Genomic DNA, 24,923 nt, shown 5'->3' with positions numbered 1-24,923 from the left:
ACCCTGGGCAAGTCACTTAACCCCAATTGCCTCACTAAAAAAAAAAAAAAAATTAAAAAAAAAAAAGAATTCTGATGACACATTAATAAAATGATTAAATTACCCAGAAACTATATCTCTCATTTTGGGGGGGGGGGCAGGGCAAAGAGGGTTAAGTGACTTGTCCAAGGTCACACATTCAAGTCCTCCTGAATCCAGGGCTGGTGCTTTATCCACTGTGCCACCTAGTTGCCCCTCATATTTTAAATCATCACAATAATTAGCAAGATTAAAAAATGTTAATAACTAATAATGCTAACTGTACTGTTTGCAAACATTCATGATAATGTCATAGTTGTATATAGCTTTAAAGCATAGCAGTTTGGGGATTAAAACATATTACTTTCTTTTTTTATTTTGCCGGGCAATGGGAGTTAAGTGACTTGCCCAGGGTCACACAACTAGTAAGTGTCAAGTGTCTGAGGCCGGATTTGAACTCAGGTACTCCTGAATCCAGGGCCGGTGCTTTATCCACTGCGCCACCCAGCCGCCCCCAAAACATATTACTTTCAAAAAGACACAAAACAGGATAATACAAGAGGTGGGAACACAAAGGTCTGTTTATTTTCCTAGTAATTCAACATTAAAAGTTTTGAAGCTGGTGTAAGGGCCTAAAATTCTAGCTGTGATGTTTAAAATCTAATGCGTGGTTGCCTTAAATTAGAAAATGTATAGCACCAATCTTTGGGCATTAAGTATTTATTAAAGTATGTTAGGGGTTAGTAAAGAGAAATATGTGGATAAAGTATCCCTATTCTGCCTGTCCCTGCTGCCTCTGCCGCCAAGCTCAAGTCCAGAAATAAAAAGGCCTTGCTCTCCCCTCCTTCTCCCACTAATAGGTGGTACCTTCTGGACACTAAGTCACATGTGGATGCCAAGTCACATGCTTTCTCCTCATGGTGGAGCTTCCCTGCAATATCTTTCTCAGCATGTTGGTAGCACTCTAATTCTCACACTGAGAAACAATTTTTACAAGAAGTGTCTCTGACAAAGGCTTCATTTCTCAAAGATATAGAGAATTGAGTCAAATTTATAAGAATACAAGTCATTCCCCAATTGATAAATGGTCAAAGGATTGAACATGCAGTTTTCAAATGAAGAAATTAAAGCTATCTACAATCACATTAAAAAAATGCTCTAAATTACTGTTGATTAGAAAAATGCAAATTAAAATGACCTGATGTACCACCTCATAACTATCATATTAGCTAAGATGACAGAAAAATAAAATGATAAATGTTGGAGAAAATGTGGGAAAATTAGAATGCTAATGCACTATTTGTGGAGTTGTGAACTAATCCAACTATTCTGGAGAGCAATTTGGAACTATGGCAAAGGCAATCAAACTGCATCTCATTTGATCCAGTAATACCACTAAAAAAAGGAAAATGACTTATATGTACAAAAAATTTTTATAGCAGCTCTTTTTGTGGTGGCAAAGAATTGGATACCCATCAACTGGGGAATGGTTGAACGAGTTGTGGTATATGAATGTAAGGGAATACTCTTGTGCTATAAGAAATCATAAGCAGGATGGTTTCAGAAAAACCAGGAAAGATTTACATGAACTGATGAAAAGTGAAATGAGCAGAACAAGGAGACCACTATACACAGTAACAGCAACTATGACTGACTTAGCTCTTCTCAGCAATACAATGATTCAAGAGAATTCCAAAAGATGGAAGATGCTATCCACACCCAGAGAAAAAACTGATAGTGTCTAAATGCAGATTAAAGCATATTATTTTCACTTTAAATTTTTCATAGTTTTTTCCTTTTGTTCTATTTCTTCTTTCACAACATGACTAATATGAAAATATGTCTTTTACATGATTACATATATGTGTGTGTAAATTGCTTACCATCTTTGGGGAAGAAGGTGTTAAAGGCTAAAATTCTAGCTAAACTGTCTAAAATATCTAATGAGTGGTCGCCAATAAATTATAAGCTTTAGGAAGAGTTAGGCTTTTAAGCATTTATTAAGGAGAATAAGAATTTGGTAAAGAGAAAGAGAAAGGCCTAGATTCCTCTATCTATTAAAGGGAGAGCGCATTTCTAGCTCCCCTCTCTGCCCAAGTCCACAGGAAAGAGGGCGAGTCAGAGTGCCAGGCTCCCCCTTCTTCCTCCCACAAGCAAACATCACTTCCTGACGCCAAAGAAAAGGCACATGGTCTTGCCCTCAAAGACCTTTACCTCATGGGTGGAGCTCTTCTATAGTAAGTCTCTAGCAGGTGGCGTCATTCCAATCGTTACAAAGGGAAGCATTTAGAACTTAAAATTTAATTTTAAAAATGAATGTTAAAGGTTGTCTTTACATGTAATTGGAAAAAAATACTATTTATAAGAAAAAAGTTAGATACATCTGAAACAACAACAACAACAATGAATCATCAAAACTACCTGTTTGGGTGTGGTAGTGAAAAAGATCAAGGAAATCAAATAGATATACCCATAATGAAACTTAAAAAAAATAAACCTAAAGAAAACAAAAAAAAAAGTTTCTGAGTTTGTTCTGGATGGACTTTGGGGGAAATCTATATTTTGCAACATTCTCTGTCAGATTTAAATATGCCCCTCTCAAGGGGCTAGATTATTTTTGAGAAATGAAAATGACAGCTTCAAAACATACATTACAGATTCTGGCAAATGCTCTTTTTTAAATCATCGCCCTGGAGAAAAGGAGGATGTGAAAGAAAGCAAATACACCCACCCACAAAACACACAGATTATTCTATGACTCCTATATGCTCAATTGCAAATTATCTAGAAACGGATGAATTAAAAACAAACAAAATTAATTCATTCTCAATTCCATAATAATTATATTTTAGAACATTAGTCTAAGAACAAACCAGATTACTCAGGTATATGCTTGTACCCAATACACATCAATATACTGTTTTCTTCATCAAAAAAAAAAAAAAAGTTAGGCTTTTGGCTATACTAGCTATGGATTGACCTTCATCCTAATTTTGTACTAATGGGTCAAAATCATCTATACCTGGCTTCTGTCCCCCCAGTTCTATTCATTCGTCCATTAACAGTTGCTTTAGTAGCTGCTAAAAATACAGGTAAAGAAGTCTTTCAACTTCCAAAATATCCACTCTATATATTGACTCAAATTTATGTAAAACTTTTCATATTTAAAATTCTTAAAAATTTAACTTCTACATGATGGAAAATAGCCACTATTATGCATAGGTTGTGTTATAGGGATTAAAGCTTGGCAGGACAACAAATGTTCATTAATAGCTTAGCAAAAAACAGCTCTTGAATGCATAGTTCTCGGAGCTATCTGTAAATGTTAGCAGATGGTTTCTGCACCCTCTTGTGGTTCTAGGAATAGATCCCCCTTTCCTGGCCTTTCTTTTGGCTCTACCTTCAGTATTTGTCATTCCTAACTAAAGTTATGCATCACATTTTTTAAAAATTAAGTCATTTTATTCACCAACACTACTAAACTGTAACTTTAAATTTGGGTAACTATCCCACGATGCTCTGTGCAGCATTTATAGCAATATTACACTGACAGACAATGTATAAGTACAGCATACTAGTTTATTTCAATTAACAAGTATTTGTTAAATGTTGACTATGTGCCAGGCATTCAGTATAAAAATTTAAAAAATAACAGTCCCTAACCTCAAGTAACAAGATAAACAGATAAATATGTGTGTATGTGGATGTAAACCATACATATAAATAAACACATATATCTATCTCCTGGGCCAAATATTCTGTTGGGGTAAAGCAACACATATACATGTTAGAAAACACAAAAATATAGACAAAATAAGCTCTGGAGGAGAAGGCACTAATGGGAAGGGAGAGAAGAAAAAGGAACTCAAGAAAGGCCTCATGTAGAAGGGAGCAATTAAACTGAACATTAAAGGAAGTGAGGAATTCTAACAGGTGGAACTGAAGAGGAAGAGTATTCCAAAAGTGGGGGACAACCTAAGCAAAGGCATGGGAACAAAAGATATGTGCAAGGAACAGAGAGTAGACCACAGAGTGTGTAAGGGGAGTAATGTGTTATTGTTTTCCTTCATTCCTGAAGACGACCAGGACATTGGGAGGTGATGTCATGACTTGCACTGAACTGGATTTAAGTGAAACAGAGCTGTGCAAAGTCACCAGCCTCACTCTCCCCTCCAGAGCCATCTGGGTCCAGTGGCAAGATATACCTCAGGATGACTAGAGATGGCCTTGGATGTTTGAGGCAATTGGGGTTAAGTGACTTGCCCAAGGTCACACAGCTGCTAAGTGTCTGAAGTGAGATTTGAACTCAGGTCCTTCAGGGCCAGTTCTCTATCCACTGCACCACCTAGCTGTGTCTAAAGAGGAGTAATGTGTAGTAAGTCAATGAAGGTAGGATAGAAACAGATTAAAACTTTTGATGACAAAGAAAGGAGTTTGTATTTGATCTTAAAAACAATAGGGAAGGGGCAGCTAGATGGCAAAGTGGATAGAGTACTGGCCCTGGAGTCAGGAGGACCTGAGCTCAAATCCAGTCTCTTCACTTGATACTTACTAGCTATGTGACCCTGGGCAAGTCCCTTAACCCCAACTGCCTCATACACACAAAACAAACAAAAAAACCAATAGGGAGCTACTGCAGAGGAGACTTACAGATGAGGAATACCACTTTGGAATCCATGTGTAAGATGGACTAAAGGGTTAAGAAACTCCAGTGGAAGGGGGTGGGGTGGGGGTGTGAGTAGCTAGGTGGCACAGTGGATAAAGCACTGGCCCTGGATTCAGGAGGACCTGCATTCAAATACAGCTTCAGACACTTGACACTTACTAGCTGTGTGACCCTGGGCAAGTCACTTAACTCTCACTGCCCTGCCAAAAAAAGAAAAGAAAAGAAAAACTCCAGTAGGTTTTGTTCAAAAACTTAAATTTCTCATCATTAAATTAAATTACCTAACTCTTAAGGCAAAATAATAGCCAAAGCCTCTTTTTCAAATAAAATAAAATTGTTAAGTCCATTTAAATTTTCAGATCAGCTTCTATGACCTATCTACAAGAGGAAAAGGATGGCAGGAAGAATCACAGGTCTTTAGGGGAGGTTCAACCTGCTCTATACCAAGGCACAATATAACCTTGGTTCTAGATATGTTCATTTTCTTCTTTGAGCCTTTCCAGTATTCTTTTTGCCCCACAGTGAATCTAATTTGGGGCTGTGTGAAGTTGGTTAACTAATGCCCTACTACAAAACACTGTCTTTGAATTTTTCCTTCTTCATGTCTTTGAAAGCTAAGATATTCTATATTTGAGGGCTCTTTCCTCAATCCAAAGAAAATTTGTCCATTTTTGTTTTAATTAGTTAGGAAAAGCAACAGCAAAAGAAATGTTTTTCAATCCAAGGAAGACAAATTTCTTGCATGGTTTTGAAAGAGGACTACAATCAATAATACCTACATTTGCAGTACCCTGAGAGTTACACTCCACTTTATAGATATGTACATATTTTGTAAGGCACTTATATCAATGGATAGGAACAAAGAAAAATTCTTTCTCCTACCTTTCAGGATGCTATGTTATTGTCATTGACAGCAATTCCAACTGTCCCAATGAGGAAGAAAATATTTGTCTTACCAAAACTAGACTAATTAAGAACCTGTATGTTTATCACCAGCTGCATCATGTACCTCATTGATTTTCCAAAAAAATATTTGAATCCAACATAAAAATAATTTTGTGAAAATGCAAAGATCAAGTGATCATTAACATATATATAGCACTTTAATTTTTGCAAAGAGTTTTATACATGTTATCTCATATTATCCTCACAACAACTCTTGTGAGGTAGATGCCATTTTATATCAAGGAAGCTGAGACTAGAAGTTAAGCTGCCCAGGGTCACATTGCTAGTAAATGTTTGAGGCAGGATTTCAGCTCAGGTCTTCCTGTTTCCAAGTCCAACACTTGACCTACTATACTACCTAAATGATAATTAACAGGTCAAAGTTTAGAAAACGGTCACTGTTTAACTTTCTATGCATGAAATATGTAAAACTGAAAACTATATAAAATGTACAAGGTTTGAAGTTTCTGTATTGCTATTGAAGGTCCTAATACAATGTCCTTGACAACTAGTACCCATCATAAAATTATCTAAGAGTCTCTACGCAGCAAAGCAGGGTATTGAGAGCAGTACCCACTCTTTGATATCAGTGCTTGACCCAGAGCAAGTGCTTAACAAATACTTGGTGATTGTTTCTATAATATTTAAATAAGTTAAAGATCTAATTATCATAAACTGGATCTGAATTCCTGATCATAGTTGAAAAACAAAAGTCTATGCTTAGAAAACTGATTTGGGTAAATGTTTGTGAGTCTACCATTAAAGTGAAGTATTGGTCCAGACCTATGCTTTTAGTGGCTATAAGGAACACCCTCTTCCAACGTAGAGAAGCATTAAAGGTCAATTAAAATATTTTTTCTTGATTTCTGTTTTCAAAAGTATAAAATGAATTCAAAGAAATTTTATGAGTTCAATTAATAACAATCTACTTTAAAACAATATCAATGAACACCTGTCAGTTTGTATGCACTTAAAATAAAAACCTGATATGATTAAAATTATTTAGTTTGGATTATTTTCCTTCTCAATGTAATAAAGATATGGTTGAATAATTTTACTTTCAAAAACTGTTTAAAAGCTGTCATGGGCAAATAAGATATCTTCTAAAAATAAGAAATGAGACCAAAAGTATTCCTGAATGTATTATATATAACTACAAATGCAAATTAATGCCAAAAGCAGAAACCATTTTGTTACCATGACAAACCACAAGAGTATACACTATTAACAAAAGAGTTCGTTTTTATTTTCCAGTATGCCTAAATTTAAGCATACCTCATAAAGATCCATATTTACAAAAAAGAAATTAGACAGTGTTTAGGCACAACGAAAAGTTAAGAGGGTAGCTTTAAATAGCAAGCTCCCTAGTGAATTTAAAACAAATCAATTTACCAAGAACTATCATCAATATTTATGTAAGGCTTTAAAGTTTAAAAAGTAAGTTACATATATTATTTCATTTATACTTCATAACCCTATCAGGTAGGTTATGATAGGTATTAAGCCCTATTTTACAAATGAGGGAAATCAAGGATCAAAGAGGTTAAGTGATTTGTCCCTGGTCCCACAGGAAATAAATATGAATGTAAGAATCTGAATCTGGGTCCTCCTGACTCCAAGTCCAGAACTTTAAATACTAGAATAGACTATCTCTTTCATGGAGAAAAACAATTTATTCACCCATAACCTCTCAGGAACACTGTGTAAAGAGTTACTCAGGTATTCAATAAAACTAGTCTGATTTGCTGAAAGCTGGATCCATACAAGCAATTTCATCTCAGTCAATGAAAAAATATATGTCAAACAGATAATACAGCTACTCTGAATATCATCATAAAACAGAAGGAAATCAAAGATTTAGACACAGAGTAGTTCCTTTAATAATAACATACTTTTGAATCCACAGACCTAGAGATATCTGTCTAAGCACCATTCTCTTGGTCATGCCTTTCATCAGATCATCTTCAATACAGTCAGACTATAATGTGGCACACTATGAAGGATGTCCAGAAGCATTTACTACCAACTTCCATGATTGTGAGATCCTATATATTCTTTTTCTGTTTGTTTGTTTTGCAGGGCAATGAGGGTTAAGTGACTTGCCCAGGGTCACACAGCTAATAAGTGTCAAGTGTCTGAGGCTGGATTTGAACTCAGGTCCTCCTGAATCCAGGGCTGGTGCTTTATCTACTGTGCCACCTAGCTGTCCTCAACTGCATCAAATTTTTAAATCAACATTTGAAAGCACTATTGAAAAGTAAATCATTAATAGCAAAGGAAAAAATGACTCTACATATATAATCTATATTAAACTGCTTGCCTTCTCAAGGAGTGGGAAGGGCTATTGTTTCTTGTCCTTCCATCTTGAAGAAGACCATGACATCAGGAGGTAATGTCATGACTTGCACTGAATTGAATTTAAGTGAGGGACAGCTGTGCAAAGTCACCAGTCTCACTCTCTCCTCTAGAGCTACCTGGGTCTAATGGCAAGATATATATTAGGATGACTGGAGATGGCCCTGGATATTTGAGGCAATTGGGGTTAAGTGACTTGCCCAGGGTCACACAGCTAGTAAGTATAAAGTGTCTGAGGCCAGATTTGAACTCAGGTCCTCCTGATTCCAGGGCCAGTGCTCTATCCACTGTACTACCTACCTGCCCCAGGGGGAAGGAACAGAGAGGGAGGAAAAGAATTTGGAACTCAAAATTTTTAAAAACAAATGTTGGGGCAGCTAGGTGGCACAGTGGATAGAGCACTGGCCCTGGATTCAGGAGTACCTGAGTTCAAATCCGGCCTCAGACACTTGACACTTACTAGCTGTGTGACCCTGGGCAAGTCACTTAACCCCCATTGCCCCACAAAAACAAAAACAAAAAAAACCCAAAACCCAACAAATGTTAATTATTTTCGCTTACATGTAATTGAGAAAAAAAATAAATTAAAATTAAATGTAAAAAATAAAGGCAAAAGAATATTTTTCCTTTGGTAAAATTTATTATAAAAAACATACTAGCTGTGTCTTTCATCAACATCTAGGGATAACAGAAATATAATCAATATGCCAAATTCAAATTTATGAGAAAGTCTTCAAAAGTTTGAAGTCCTCCAGGAAATTCCTTAAACACATCTAAGACTTTTGCTCTGTTGGTATTTAGGGCTGGCAGTCCATTCCTCCTACTAATTCTCTTTAGGTGGTACTCATGAACCTCCCTACCTTTACTTCCTTCTAATCTCCATAGTAGCTCAAGCCTGTTATTAAACTTTAAAACTGGAAGCAACTTTATAGATCATGTAATTAAGCTTTTGTTTTACCAAAAGATGAAATAAATGATACTATCTTGGAAAAACATATATTTACGTTTTTAATCAATGTTTTTTTATTTTTTTTTATTTTGCTAAATATTTCCCAATTAACATTTTAATCTGGTTATAGCAGCACTTGGGAGTGTTGTGAACTACATATTTAACACCTCTGGTCTAGTCTGATTATGCTCAAGCAAGTTAAAGGCTAAATAATCAAAACAGAATATTGTATATTCTCTTCCAGAAGGTGTGTAGGGAGGGTGACTCTACCACTTTCCTCCATTGCTTACCCCAGTGTTTCATCATGAAGGAATTTCATCATATGTGCCACCAAAATATCTCCTGCTTTAATTACACTTGGAATCACAAAGTTACAGATCCTTAGACCTGCAAGGGATATTAGAATTCATTTAGTCAAGTCTTCTCATTTTATAGATAAAATAGATAGAAGATAAGTGACTTGCTCATGGGTGCACAACAAGAAGATGACAGAGCTAGGAGTAGAATCCAGGTCACTTTAGAGTCTAATGCTCCTTCTATTTCTGTGGACAGAGTATAAAAGCATGTATCATCTTCATACAGGTCCCTCACATACTTTAAGATTGTAATGATGTCACTCACCCTTTAGTCTTCTCTTCTTTAGGCTAAATAATCCTAATTTCTTTAACCTTTCCTGATAGAGCCTGTTTCTTCTCACTTTGATCATTTTTGCTCTTTAGACACTGTAGAGGAAAGAGCACTTGACTGTGAATCATTCCACCACCAACTAACTAGTTGTGTGATCTTGGGCAATTCACAACCCCTCTGGCCCTTGTTTTTCTTATCTATAAAATGAGGTGGTGATCTTTAAAGTTCCTTTCAGTGGTAAAATACTAAAGAATCTCTGGATCCTAAAGCAAAAATCCTTCCACTATATCAATGGGGAAAAGCAAACATGAATTAATGAAATTTTTTATTACAGAATCTTATCTTTAATTTTTAAAATAAGCACTGAGTAACTAACAACTGGGTAACTATTAAGATAGTTACTTAGGGTAACTATTTTAATGAAGAGATAATGATTTATAATATATGTTTGAAAACAGGAAATTTCAGAAAAAATGATTAATATTCTTAGCAAACTCATTTTTTCACAGGTAGTATGAAGAAAATAAATTCTCATATATTATAAATTAGTAGGGGGTCTGACTTATGAGGCTTTATGGCACTTTGTACGTTTTTATCATCCTACATTTCTGCATATTTCTTGTATGTAAGTATATCTACTATTTGTATTTAGGACAGGATCATAGGATTTTAAAGTTGGGAGTCCTTGGAGATCATCTAATCTAACACCCTAATTTTTATACAAAAGGAAACTGAGGCATAAAGAGACTAAGTAACTTAGCCAAGATTACACAAGTCACAAGCAGGATTCTAATCCAGTGTTCTGACTCCAAATCCAATGCTTTTTCCATTACCCTATAATTAATACTTTTTTTTCCCCAATTAATACTTCTTTAATGAACTTCACCTAATTTCTGTAAAATTATTTATCTCTATTTTGGTCTCCATTTCTCACAATCATTTATCAATTCCAAGTAATTTGACTCCAACCTCATTAGTCAATGAAACTGCTCTCACCAAATCTGTAACAATTATCTCTTCTTTGCCAAATCTAATAGGACTTTTTCGGTTCTCATCCTTCTTGACCTCTCTGGAGCATTTGACACGACTGATCATCCTTTCCTCTTGGACACTCACTCAAGAGTTTTCATGACATTGCTATTTCTCTAACCTGCCTCGCCACTTCTTCCTGGTCTCATTCATGTCCTGCCACCCAACTATGGGTGAACTTCAAGGTTCTATTCAAGGCCCTTTTCTCTTCTCTCTCTACACTCTCATTTGGTAACTTCATCAGGTCCCAGGAGTTTAATTATCATCTCTGTGCAGATGACTCCTAGAAATACATATGTAGCTTCTCCCCTGAGCTTCAGGCATACATTACCAAGTGCCTACAAAACATTTAAAATCTGATGGCCTCGAGTATTTCAAACTCAACCCATCTAAAATGGAACTCCTCCTCCAAATTCGTCCTTCCGACCATTCCTGTTTCTGTCAGGGCTACCACGATCCTTCTCATCACCAAGGTTCCCAACCTCATAATCATCCTTGACTTCTCCATCAACCTTACCTCCACATATATAATCAGTTGCCAGCTTCTGTTTCACCTCACAAAATCTCACACACCAGTTTCCTTCTCTCCATTCACATGGCCACCTAGTTCAGGTCCTTATCACCTAAGGTCAGAAGTATTGCATTAACCTCCTAAATGACACTTCTGCTTCAAGCCTCTTCCCTCTCTAATCAATCTTCCACACAACTGATACTACTTTAAAGCAGACGTCTGACCATATCACTCTCCTGCTCAAAAAGCTCAGATGGGTTGCTACTGATCCTAGGGACAAATACAAACTCCTTTTCACAATCTGGCCCCAGTGTACTTTTCCAGGCTTATTACATGTTACTCCTTTCACCTACTCTATGCTCCAATCAAACTGACCTTCTTGATGTTCTACAAACTGTAAGGGGCTAAAATTCTAGCTATGATGTCTAAAATCTAATGAGTGTTCACCTTAAATTAGAAAAAGTATACCACCAGTCTTTGGGCATTAAGTATTTATTAAAGTATATTAGGGGTAAGTAAAGAGAAACACATGGATCAAGTATGAAATTTGCTTGCTCTCCCTATCCTGCCTGTCCCTTGCTCCCCTGCCGATGTCTCCAACCGGAAGGCCCTCTCACTCCTTGGCTTCTCCCCAAAGCTTCCTGAGAAACCGGAAACAGGGCCGTCCACACACACAGCTCCAAGCTAACTGGCTGGTAACTTTGATTGACAGGACCCACAAGCAAACATTACTTCTTGATGCTGAACTAACCTTTGAAACTCCAGAAAAGGTCACTTCTGGACACTAAAATCACATGGTTTCTTCTCAGGCCAGAGCTCATTATATCCTCCCAGCAGGGGGTGTCATTCCAATTCTCACAAAACCCAAAATATTCCACCTTCTGCCTTGATAGCTGGGCTCTGGCTCTCCCTCATGCCTTCAATGCACTCTACTTCTTCCTCATTTCCAACTCTCAGGATCCCCAGCTTCCTTCAAAACTCGGTTCAATGACCACTTCCTACACAAAGCCCTTCTTGATTTCCCCCCACCCTCAACGATACCTTACATTTACTTTGTCTTCATTTTGCATTTACTTATATGTGTATGTGTTGTTTACTTCAAGAGAATGTTGGGTCCCTGAGGGCAGGGCACAAAGTAGGTACTTAATCAATTTCTTGTTAGTAGAGTAGTCTCCCAATAGTTAATTATCAAAGAGATAATGTTAATTCAACAGTGATAGAAAGTGTTTATGTAAAGGGGGAATGGAGGGATAAAATCATAAATGCCAACCACACTAGGAATTTTTTAAGTAGAGGTAAACCTCTCCAGTATAAAAATGCAATAAAAGCATTTTCATGGAAAATTGCAGCTAATATATAATTCACACATAGAAACCTAGGTATATAACAAAACCCCATAGAGTAAAATTAACAAAATTTTAGGCTGCATGACAATTACAAGTTAATTTTTATATAATCTACTTTACTTCCAGATGTCAACAAGCTAAAAGTTGTCAGAATTCTTACATTCAGAAATAAATTCTGATCAGATTTTACAACTATTTTATTATGAAACACCAACTAGTTTAGCATTGGAAAAAAATCTTAAAAAGTAGCACTTCTGGAATAATCAAAATGGGGTTTTATTTATCTACTTTGAATACAGTTTTATTTTCTAATTGCTGCAAATCAAGAGCTATGAACAGACATCATTATTAGATAACAAGAAAAAGTAAAGACTTTTGAAATTAGAGGGAAAAAAATCAATATGAAATAGATACCTCATAATTTGAGAGAAAATCTAGCAATTCTGACCGAGAGGGGATGTAGAGAAGTGGCGTCATCACCCGGCGAACAAACTTCTCAATGTAAACAGCACGCAAGGGGCCTTTGTATTCAATTGGTCCAAAACTAGTGCCAAGAAGGAAGAAAAAACCATACCATGCATTAAGCTTGTAAAGCACAAATAAAATCACTAACATCAAATGAAAAGCTCTTACTTTGAGGTGCAGGCATATATTAGAGAGGCAACCTGCATTATCCCAGGAGATGTAGAGCTTATAAATAATGAAAATTATGTATAAGAGAAGGTATTGACTGCTCCACTGAGATTGCTATGACTCTACTACGAAATGGACTAATGGAGATTGAACTTTAATGAAAAAATGTTTATTCTATTCTCCAAACATAGTTAAGTAATTATGAAAATATTTCATCTTTAAAGAAATATAGTACCCACAAATAACTAACTAATTGTTCTAAGGAAGGATTTTATAACACCCTTTCAGAAATGTTATTTAAAATGTTTTCATATTACTGTAACAAAACAAAAGCTACACACACACACACACACACACACACACACACACACACACAAAACACAAGTTACTTCACACAACCTAGAAATAAGAGCAGTTCACATTTCTATAGCACATGAAGGGTTTGCATAACATTTTCCACATATTTTCTCATTTGATTTGCAACCACCTCAGAAGGTAGGTATTCTTATCATACCTATTGTAGAGACAAAGAAACGGGCTGAGAGTGATTAAAAGATTTCCCCAAGGTCACCTAAGTATGTAGTATCTGAGGCAGGATTTAAACCTAGGTATTCCTAATCCCAAATTCAACACTTTATCCATCATGCCATGTTCCCTCTTTAAGGAATCCTAGCTATTGTGCAACACAGTACACACTAACAAAGATTTTGAAATATACATATATTTTTAAAGTACAAAGCTCAATAAAAAAGACACAAATCTTCCTTTTACAACAGATTTTGAACTAAATAATAAAGTCAGCAGATAAACTAATAAATAGTAGCACTTAGTTGATATTTCTTTCTTTTTTTTTTTTTTTTAGTGAGGCAATTGGGGTTAAGTGACTTGCCCAGGGTCACACAGCTAGTAAGTGTTAAGTGTCTGAGGCCGGATTTGAACTCAGGTACTCCTGACTCCAGGTCCGGTGCTCTATCTGCTGCGCCACCTAGCTGCCCCAGTTGATATTTATTTCTACAACTACATACATAGAATGGCCAAGATATTTACGGCCTACCATCTATTTAAAGTTTTGCTGAAACAAACAAAAAAAAGTTAAATTAATGCTGGCAATCAATCATGGAAGTTTAATGACTTTCATTTTTTTCTCATTATTTTTTAGCATTATGAAGGGACTTAACATGCATGTACTCAAGTACTCAACTACTGCTTTCCTAGACTATAGTCGGGCTCTTCACACAGCTTTCATAAATTTTATACACTCATCTAATGAAACTAAAGACTGAATATTTAAAATCAGCAGTTCCATAGGCCTTCCACTGACTAAATTAGGAAGGAAAAGTTACTAGGTTAAAAGGAACAAAACAAATTGATGTATTAGTGTACACACTGTTATATGATGAAATCACACCAAAACTCATCACCAGAAAACAAAGTAATTTACTAATGCAACATGAATTCTACCTATTCAGTGAATACACAGACCATTACTATCATTAGACAAAATGTCATATTAAATATATTCTGTGCATCAAGAATTTTTTAAAATGAAAATACCATTCCAAGTGTACCATAGGAAGATTTCCAATATTTACTTTAAACATGAATTTACAAATATGAAGACCTATTAACTGCTTTCATATAAGCTGGATAAATTTATGGTTCAGCCTTCAAAAGAGCAATTTTTAAAATGTGAAATATTAAAATGAAATAGCAAGCTCTAACACCACCAAGTTACCATTTAATCTAGGAACAACTTTTCAAGTTAATAGATTTTTTAAAAATTTGGGTGGGGGGGGTGTCTAACAGTATAGAAGAACAATCTGGATACTTCATTGCAAAACTGAGAGAACTCCCAGAATGCAAGGTATGTATGGTATGTTCTACAAAATTTACCACACCATGAGACCAACTGTCTCCAAGCGCAATTCTCACAGGAAATAATTTGAAAAACAATCCATGCTTCAGTCCAACTTAAATCTTTTTTTTTGGGGGGGGGGTGTCAGGGCAATGAGGGTTAAGTGACTTGCCCAGGGTTACACAGCTATAAGTGTCAAGTTTCTGAGGCCAGATTTGAATTCAGGTCCTCCTGAATCCAGGGCCAGTGCTCTATATACTGGGCCACCTAGCTGCCCCCAACTTAAATTTCTGTGTGCTGGCACCATCAATTGCACAATGACCCTGTGAGGTAGGTACCAGAGGTATTATGATCCCCACTTTACAGACAAGAAAACCAGGTAAGTGGCATTTATAGAGCACCTTCAAAGTTAGCAATGTGCTCTTCTGCTGTAATAAAACAGAAAATTTCTCCACTATATATAACATAGCACTTGTTGCAACAACATGCATTATAAATATTGACACCAATACTCTTACCTACTCAGGAACAAATGCTATCAGCCAACCCTGCCCTGAACAATCTAGTTTCAAATAAACAAGCCTGAGATCTTGAGTTGCAGGTTACTTGTAAAAGTAACTACATAGGGGAAGCTAGGTGGCGCAGTGGATAGAGCACTGGCCCTGGAGTCAGGAGGACCTGAATTCAAATCTGGCCTCAGACACTTGACACTTACTAGCTGTGTGACCCTGGGCAAGTCACTTAACTCTCACTGCCCTGCCAAAAAAAAGTGCCATGTAAATATTAGCTATTACAATACAATACTTAACAGGTTAAGTCATTAATCTTGCTATAGAAACTCACATATAGCTCTGACATGAAAGATTTACACAGCTATACAATTCATTTTTATTGGTAAGCCTTGATTAAGCTATAATTACTTAGTAGTCTAAGTATTAGACCTTGGATTTTACCTTTAAGACCTGATACACGGGGGCAGCTAGGTGGCGCAGTGGATAAAGCACCGACCCTGGATTCAGGAGGATCTGAGTTCAAATCTAACTTCAGACACTTGACACTTAACTAGCTGTGTGACCCTGGGCAAGTCACTTAACATTCATTGCCCCTCAATTAAAAAAAAAAAAAGATCTGATACACTCTGATGGATCTTCATCTAGGTCACATATAATAATTGTGGGTATCCCCCAAAGCTCCATCTTGGGTCCTCTTCTCTTCTCACTCTGGTTTGCTGATCTCACCAATAATTTTTATGCAAGTGATTCCCAAATCTATCGAGCCAACCCTAGCCTTTATCCTGAGCTGAAGTCCCATATCACCCAATCACCTTTTGAACATCTTGAAGTGGAGATCCTATAGGCATCTAAAACTCTACATGTCCAAAAGAGAACTCATCTTTCCCCTAAAGTTCTTCCCTCTTCCAAACTTCCTCACAGAAGTTTAGGCACCACCATAATGCCAGCCACCTAGGCTTGCAATTTCAGTGTCAACTTCAACTCCTCTCTCCCATTTATTCCACAAATACAATCTGTTATCAAGACTTGTCATTTTTCTGTTCATACATTATTTCCCATATATCCCCTTCTCTCCACTGACCTTGCCACCATCCTCATACAGACCTTCATTTCTCCACAGCTGAATTATCACAATAGTCTTCTGACTTGTCTTCCTACTTCAATTCTCTTTTCTCTCCTATCCATCAGATGCCAAAGGACAGGCCTGACCAGGGCTCCCCTCCTTCTGCCTTCGGGTTTCATTCAAGACTCCATTCACATGCTACCTTTTACAGGAGACCTTTCCTGGGCTTCCTGTCCCTATTCATTCCCCTTAGTCCTGGCATCCACCCACTGCTAGCGCCTTCCCTCTAAGGTTACCTTTTATCTTATATGTACCTAGTTGTTGGCATGCTCTTAGCACAATGCCTGACACAAAGCTCTTAATAAAGGCTTGTTAACCAATTGATTAACTTTGCCCTAAGAAAGCATTCCTTATTTGCACTTTAATCTGAAAGTTTAGGCAGCAGGACTCAAAACACTGGACCAGAAAAATAAAGTTGGCTAACAGTCTCGAAATAAAATTGTAGCCAAACCATATTAGAAATTTAATTGCATGAATAACCAAAGAGAAATGATGAAAGAGGTAATGAAACCACCTATCAATTATTAATGTTCTTCAGAAAAAATTATTGTTCCACAGAAAATTCTTCTTTAAAAACAAAAAGTTATGCTTGAACCTATAATATACAAATATGAAAAATACCAAACCAACATTCAGTGTTTTTAAAAGAGACTCTGCTTATAAGATATAGCAAACTATCACTAGTGGAAAAAAATCAGGACAAAAGTAAAAAGATTTGCCAATTCAATTTTACTTTTAAGCATACCACCTTCAACAATAAGCTTCACACCAGTTGAACCTTTAGTAATTATAACAGAAAGCATTACATTTGAAGGTATAACAACACTTTCACAACAGCACTCCCAAATAGGATTAGAATTTCCATAAAGATATAACATTACTTGCCTTTCAAAAAACAAAATGTCATAGACAATGGTTTTTTTTTTTGTTTGTTTTTTTGGCAGGGCAATGGGGTTAAGTGACTTGCCCAGGGTCACACAGCTAGTAAGTGTCAAGTGTCTGAGGCCGGATTTGAACTCAGGTACTCCTGAATCCAGGGCCGGTGCTTTATCCACTGTGCCACCTAGCCGCCCCGACAATGTTACAAGGACAGTTAGTTGCAAAGAAACTGTTATAAATGGGATGGTAAGCATTACATTCATGGAAGGTAATGTCACTGGGCTCAAGCATTGTCTTAGATTGTCTCTTACCGTCAGATTTGTATCATGGACAAGTGGCCAAATGACATTACAAGAGAGTTTCAAAATATTATAGATAGCTTTGGTTATAATTATATTAAACAACTGTTAATAATATATTATGCACAAGAAACTGAATAATGTACCAATGATGTTATTATGAAAGGTTGTCAGGGTAACATTATGCAGGAATATGCCCATATATTTTACTGTCTCAAAACATCATCAAAGCTAACCTTGATATTTACAAAACTAATTCCAATCGAACTTTGCATGAAAATCTTACCTCCGATGATACAGATATATTACAGGAAAGTAAAAGAAGTGTTTCTGTTTTCTGCATTTCCCTTGGTTCCACCAGCAGTTAACTGCCACAAACAGCACCTGTAGAACAATGACAGTTTTCAAGTAACTATAAATTAGAACATCTGAAAAGAAAGTCTTTAAAGACAAAGTTGGAAAAATGAAAATATTCTGCCTCTCAAATGACCGGGGATAAAAAAGTTCAATGACCATATATATTAATGGGAAATTAATGAAACATGCATAATCTAACTGAGCACTCAAAGAGCATTTATTTTCAAGACTGGCAGCTCAGAGAAAAATTATTACTGTTTTTAATAAACCACTGGCCTTATCTTTAAAAGCTACACTAGTTCTGTTCAGTTTTTCTAAATATATGCATATATAAAACAGGAATACATCTCATACATCTCATATGAAGGACATAATTAGAACATAAGTAAATTTGGCATTTGAGATTAGAAAAAAGTTCTACTAGGAACACATTTAAAAAGGGAATTTTTTTGCCCATTAAAAAATCTGTCTCATTGCTTTATCAAATTCATTTTTTGGCCCAAAAGTCAGTCAGCTAGCAAGCATTTGTTAAACATTTACTATATGCCAGGCACTTTGCTAAATGCTGGAGACACAAATATAAGAAAAAATAAACAATTCCTGACCTCAAGGAGCTTACATTCTAAAGAGGAAAGGCAATATATAAAAGGAAAGGGGAAGAGAGGGGAAGATACCCAGCTGAAAGGATAATGGTTAAGTCAAGAGAATGAAGAATGGCTCATTCCCCTTCCCCTGAGGTCCTTTCCCAAAAATGGAGGTTTTAGAACTCACCAATGGGGAATACTATTACTCAGGGTAATCACCTAACCTCAGTCACCAGGTTGGCACCAGCTTGTTCCAACCTTTACCTTTCTAGCCTTATTATGTATTAATCCCTTTCAAAGGATGCTCCATGCCCATCTCCAAGCTGTCCATCCACCTTCCCCTCCCCTCATTTCTGGATATACTTCCTTCATCACCTCTGCCTCTCAGAATCTCTTCTACATGAAGCCTGCCCTGATCTCTCCAGCCTTCTCCCCATATTACAACACACATACATATATACAGACATCATCACCCTAATAATTGGGTTTTTTATCTCCAACACTTAGCACAATTGAATGCTCACTGACTGATTCCTAAATGGCTTTTGACTTTCCAAATATTGAATCTATCCTTGAAAGACAACAAATTGCTACCACTGAGTATTCCAAACAATGTTCCCAAGACCCTGAAGACAATTCCAAAAAAGTTTTAACAATGTTTCAAGAATCATTACAGCCATGTGAGGGGACTTTGGAGGCACAGAAGTCTTTTATATATGAATATTTAACTTGCTTGTTTTTTGTTTTTAATATTTAACTTGCAAACAATTTAAACAGGCAGTAGGAATGGTCCCAAAACAGAGCTTTCTTTCCTTATGGAAAATGCCATTTTCCCCCTCTCATTTAGAACACCGAGGGAATGCAAATCTAGAGAGCTACAGAAAATCTTTAATTTACTTGTGGTATATCTCCCTTTCCTTCTTCCAACACAACTATTCAATAGTGTCTCTGTCCTCCAAGGCTGTAACCATTTTTAAAGAAATATATGATTTAACATTTTTTTTTAAAGTGAAGGCAAAGTTATGTCTAAGGTCTTTCAAGTCTCTAAGGTCTTTTTATAGTTCAAATTTTTCTTCTTCTATAGTTCAAATTTTAAAATTCTATGATTTTAGAATAGTTATTTTCCCCAAAGTACTTTCATTGGCATTACCTGATCTGCAAGCCTGCTTGCAACTTGTTCAATTTCTCCCTTTGCAGCAATGGACTGTCCACACCATGGAGCATAGAAAAACAACAACACCACTTCTGAATCTCGACGAATATATTCTGCATAGTCCAGCTGTCCTTGGAAGAGGTCAAGGACAGGAGATCTCGAAGAGAAGAAATTTACTGGTGGTTTTGCCGGTATTATCACATCTTTTGCACGACTAAAAAAAAGCCCCACAAACAAAAAAACAATTAGAACATTTCCTTTTAATAAACTTTTTGCTTCAAAAAATTTTTAAATAAATTAAATCTTTTAAAAGGTGCCTTCAATTGGGATAAGTAAATGAGGTCATGAAGGGGTACTGTCACTAACAGTCTAATATTTTATACTGAAACAGTAATTGAGATAGTATGTTACTTTTTAAAAATTAATGTTTTGTTGATACTTTTAAAAAACCAACAATATTGTTCTCACTTCTAAATGACTCTCTCCTACAAGAGAACTTTCTTTATAACAAAGGTTTACAGCCATGCACAACAAACATATTGGCTAAGCTTAACAATATACGTCTCATTCTATACCTATATTCTACTACTCTCTGTAAAGAAAAAGGAGGTGTACTTCATCATAAATCTTCTAATGTCAATACTGGCAACATGTTATGTCAATCATATCATTAAATGATTCTTTGGAATTAAGTAATACAATTAACATTCCACTCCTTTCTCCATAAATTCTAGGAAGCTAGAAAGTTTTTAATGGTTAACCCATGCCCTCCCTCTCACACGTGCTAATCAGAATCGAGGTTGACAATGAAGACAGCTTGAGGAGACACTATCCCAGAAAATCGAATAAGGTCAATTAACTACAAAATGCTAGTATACAACAAAAGAACTATCATTTATATAATAAATGTTCATCTTTAAAACAATATACCTGTGAGGGGGCAGCTGGCTGGCGCAGTGGATAAAGCACTGGCCCTGGATTCAGGAGGACCTGAGTTCAAATCCAGCCTCAGACACTTGACACTTACTAGCTGTGTGACCCTGGGCAAGTCACTTAACCCTCCTTGCCCCACCAAAAAAAAAAAAAAGAAAGAAAGGAAGAAAACAATATACTTGTGAAACCTGAAGAAGTTCAGTATATAGAACCCATTTACACCGAGTATTAGGAGATTAGTGGTAAAATTACATTGGAATATACAACATTCCAGATACAAGATATTGTGTTTTAAGAATGAAAAGGCTATTTTCAATGGACAGGAACCCTCTACTTACACAGAACTCAGACTTAAGTTCCCCAGCTTTTAGCACTGTGCCTAGTAGTAATATATATATTTAATAAACATTTGCCAATTATTCATTCTCAATTCCAAAATTTCAAAATGGTTTATGGGTAGTCAAAATAAGTGTTACAAAGCCTCCTATCTGTACTTTACTCCCAGAAGTATCCCTTTCAAGCCCTCCAGATGCTATCTTTATTTTACAATTATGACAAATTTGATCATGTAGCTTACAAGTCCATACTTAGACAATGAGAAGGTAGACTCCCTGAAAAAATGAGAAATAACAGCCAGAAATCAAGAGAAAATATAGAAAAACTGTAAGAAAGGGGTTACAAAAACTCAAAAGGCTCAGTATGTCTGTTAGAATACAAACAAATGTTCCACACACACCAATTCTATGCACAGTAAAATAACTGATGTTACCCTGGTTGGTTACATTTAGTATACTCTGTTTAAGGAGGCAGGGAAATATATTCCTACATTTGTAAGGTATTTAAATCAGTACTTCTAAGATCTGATATTTCTTCTGTATCAGTAATGCCTTCAAGAACGCAGGTCTCAGGGCAGCTAGATTGCACAGAGGATAAAGCACTGGCCCTGGATTCAAATCCGGCCTCAGACACTTGACACTTACTAGCTGTGTGACTCTGGGCAAGTGACTTAACCCTCATTGCCCTCCAAAAAAACCAAAAACAACAACAACAAGGCAGGTCTCAAAAGCTCCATAACTAAGTCTATGGTCTTCAAGAGTTGTAGTTGGGCAAAATTTATTGTTCTGAAACCAATTTGATAAAGTAATTTTTTTGCACCTAGCTAGGTTGCGCCTTGAAACACAAGTATAAATATAGTACATCACTGGGCCCATACTCAAAGCTGTTGCAGCCTGGTAAGGCTTGACAGAGTTTTTGTTATGCTGACATGGCCTGAGAACCAGCTTTGGAGAAGAACTTTAGCAGAGGATTTCCATCAAAAATGGTTAAATCATATATTTCTTTAAAATTGGTGTTTAAATGAGATGTTCAGTTCCCTAAACAATTTGTGTACACATATTCTCGAATTATGCTGGCAAATGAAGCATTACTGAATTTATTTCCAAAATAAAAAAGAATTAAATTTGTTTATTCTAATTTTTTATTATAAAAACTGATTAGGTATCAATGCATTTTTTAAAATACAGACCTTGCCTATTATGACATATTACCTCAAATTTACATAGCACCTTTCCTCTCCCTATTTTAAAGTGCTTTCATCAAATCATACAATGAGACCTAGAAGGGACTTCAGATGCCACCTGGGCTTACTTCCTCATTTTACAGAAGAAATTGAGACCCAGGGAGGTTAGCTGACATACTCAAGGTCATATATAAGTATTAGTTCTGACCCTCAGTATTTGAACCTGAGGTCTTCTGAGTCCAAAGGTTCTTTTCCACTGTAGCACACAATTATTTCAAAATACATCTTCAGCTAAAAGGGGGGAAGCATTCTTAAACTTTATTTTTGTCAACAGGAAGCAAAGAGAAGTTAAGTAACTTGGCTTCCTTAAAGGTTCAGTTCAAATCCTATCTTCTTCAAGAGCCCTTTCTTGCTGTTCTCTATCCTTCAGTGGGTACTGAAGGCATGATAGTGGAGAGAAGAATGGACCTAGGAATACTTGGTATTTGACATAGAAAAAAGACTAGAGAAGCATCCCAACCCACTAGAAAGGCATCCTCATCCACCTCAAATGTACTAGACCAAGTGCTGAATAGACGTCTGACAGCCTCACTATTACAAGAAACCTAGGGCACAAAGTACAGGATTTCTACTTCCCCAAATTTGAGAACTCCTATTTCCTTCATCCAAGTCTTAACTCACCATATGGAAAGAAAAGTCCAGGAAAGGGAGGAAAATCAAGTGATAGCAATCTTAATTGGGGGTACCAGTGACAAGGAGAAGTGGGAAGGGGAAGAGGGATCCTGTTTGTTCCTGAGACAGAGGTGGGTAACAAACAGATAAACTGAGGGCACCAGAAAGACAGGGCTCAAGAGAGGAAGACAACAGGAAGATAGAGTTGGGGGGGGGGGGAGAACAGAATAGGGAAGGCAAGAGGAAAAAAAGTCAAGCAACAGAGAGGAGGCCAAAAAAGAGACAGATGGGGGTAACAGAAGGGGGACAATAGGGAGGGTGCAACAGGGGACAGCGATCGGGGAACAGATGAAGGAAGGCAATAGAGAGCGAAAGAGACAAGGGCAATAGAGAGACAGAAAAGGTGGGTAACAGAGGAGGGACAACAGGGAGACAGAGATGGGGAAAACAGGAGGGAGGCCAGAGAGAGAATGAGAGAGTAACAGAAATAGGGGGTAAAAGAGTGGGGACAACAGGAAGGGGGTCAAAAGAGAGAGGGAGGCAATAAAGGGAGAAGACAGGCAATAAAGACAGACAGGTGGCAATAGAAGGAAGGACAACAGGGAGCAGGGCAACCTAGGAAAGCAATAGAGAAAAAACTAAGAAATAGAAACAGAGAAACAGGAGAGTAACAGAAGAGGGTAAGAGGGAGACAGAGATGGGGGAGACAGCAATAGGAGACAGAGGGAGGTAAGGCAAGGAGCGGGGCGGGGGGGGTGTCAGAAAGAGGGAGGCAACAGAGAGAGGGACGGAGCGAAAGAGAGGGGCAGACAGAAGGACTCTCAGAGTCAGGCAGGTGACCAGGGCCGGAATGACCCTAGGGGTTAACCCCTCCCTCCCGCTGGGGATGGTCTGGTTAACAGACCGCTGCCCCGAGCCGGTCCAGCTCCCCACGGCCGGCCTGAACTGCCTGTTGGTCACTGTCATTCACGACCCACCCCAGCCTTCCTGCCACATGCTCCCAGGTGAAGGGGCACGAGAGGGAGGCAGCGCCTCTGTGGCTCGCTCTGCCTCCCCGGTCCGGCTGTCACGGGAGCCGCCGGGGCAGCTCCCTTCTCGGGCCTCACCTGCAGGTGAACTTGAGGGCCAGGAGCAGCGCGCAGCCCACGGCCACAACCCCGCACAGCAGCTCGGGCCTCCGCCGGGCCATCAGGGAGGCGCCGCGCAGCCGCCGGCAGAGGAGACCCGCGGGGCCGGGAGGGGCTGGGCTGGAGGAGCCGCCGCTGCTGCCGCCACCGGAGCCCTCGGAGCCCTCCCCACCGTCCCCGCCGTCTTGGTCGCCGCTGCCGCCACCGCGGCCTCCGCATAACGACATTACATTCTCCCTGCCGCCGGCTTTATACAGCTCAGCCGCCGCCGCCAGGGGCCGGGCAGGGAGGGCCGAGCCCGGCCTTCCGCTCCCCTATCGCGCAGAGGCTAGCGCTCACTAACCGGGGGCCGCCACGTCAGCCCCGCCATCACGCCCGCACCGGGTCCCGCCCCCACCGAGCCTGCGCCTGGCCCCGCCCTAACGGAAACCTATGCACGGGCCCCGCCCACAACGAGCCGGTGCTGCGGCTCCGCCCCAACAGAATCTAGACCCGGGCCCCGCCTGAACCTGGGTCCCTCTTCCACTGAGCCTGCGCACTGAGTCCTGCTCCGCCCTAAATTTATGCTCGGGACCCGCCCCCAACGAACTGATGCCCCGGTTCCGCCTTGAACTACCCTGAGTCACAGCCCCGCCCCAACAGAATCTATACCCAGACCTAACCTCTGCTACTCCTGATCCTGGGCCCCGCTCCCAGTGAACCTGCGCCCCGAGCTCGGCTCCACCCCAGCACCACCTAAATCCGGCTCGGCCCCCAACAAGGCTGCGGCCCAGCTCCGCCCCCAACGAGCGGGCACCGGGTCCAGGCGGCGTTCACTGTGGAACGACAGAG

The 24,923-nt window shown here is 38.3% G+C and overlaps 1 protein-coding gene across 2 annotated transcripts in view; it reads right to left on the bottom strand.

Moving 5' to 3' along the window:
* Positions 1-24,475, bottom strand: part of TXNDC11 (thioredoxin domain containing 11) — a 61,996-nt gene extending 37,521 nt beyond the window's left edge. Inside the window, exons 1-4 of one of the 2 annotated variants that reach the window (XM_043978926.1) lie at positions 24,072-24,475; positions 19,839-20,055; positions 18,034-18,131; positions 12,861-12,990 (exon numbers count right to left, since the gene is read on the bottom strand). In XM_043978926.1, coding sequence (XP_043834861.1) covers positions 12,861-12,990; positions 18,034-18,131; positions 19,839-20,055; positions 24,072-24,319 — 693 coding nt within the window. In that variant the 5' untranslated portion in view covers positions 24,320-24,475. Of the gene's footprint in view, positions 1-12,860; positions 12,991-18,033; positions 18,132-19,838; positions 20,056-24,071 lie in introns of those variants that run through there. The other variant, XM_043978932.1, reaches the window with a different exon arrangement.
* Positions 24,476-24,923: the final 448 nt, after the last annotated feature.

This window comes from Dromiciops gliroides, chromosome 1 (assembly GCF_019393635.1).
Source record: "Dromiciops gliroides isolate mDroGli1 chromosome 1, mDroGli1.pri, whole genome shotgun sequence".
In the NCBI taxonomy this organism is placed as follows: domain Eukaryota; kingdom Metazoa; phylum Chordata; class Mammalia; order Microbiotheria; family Microbiotheriidae; genus Dromiciops; species Dromiciops gliroides.
This window is presented reverse-complemented; position numbering and strand designations above follow the sequence as displayed.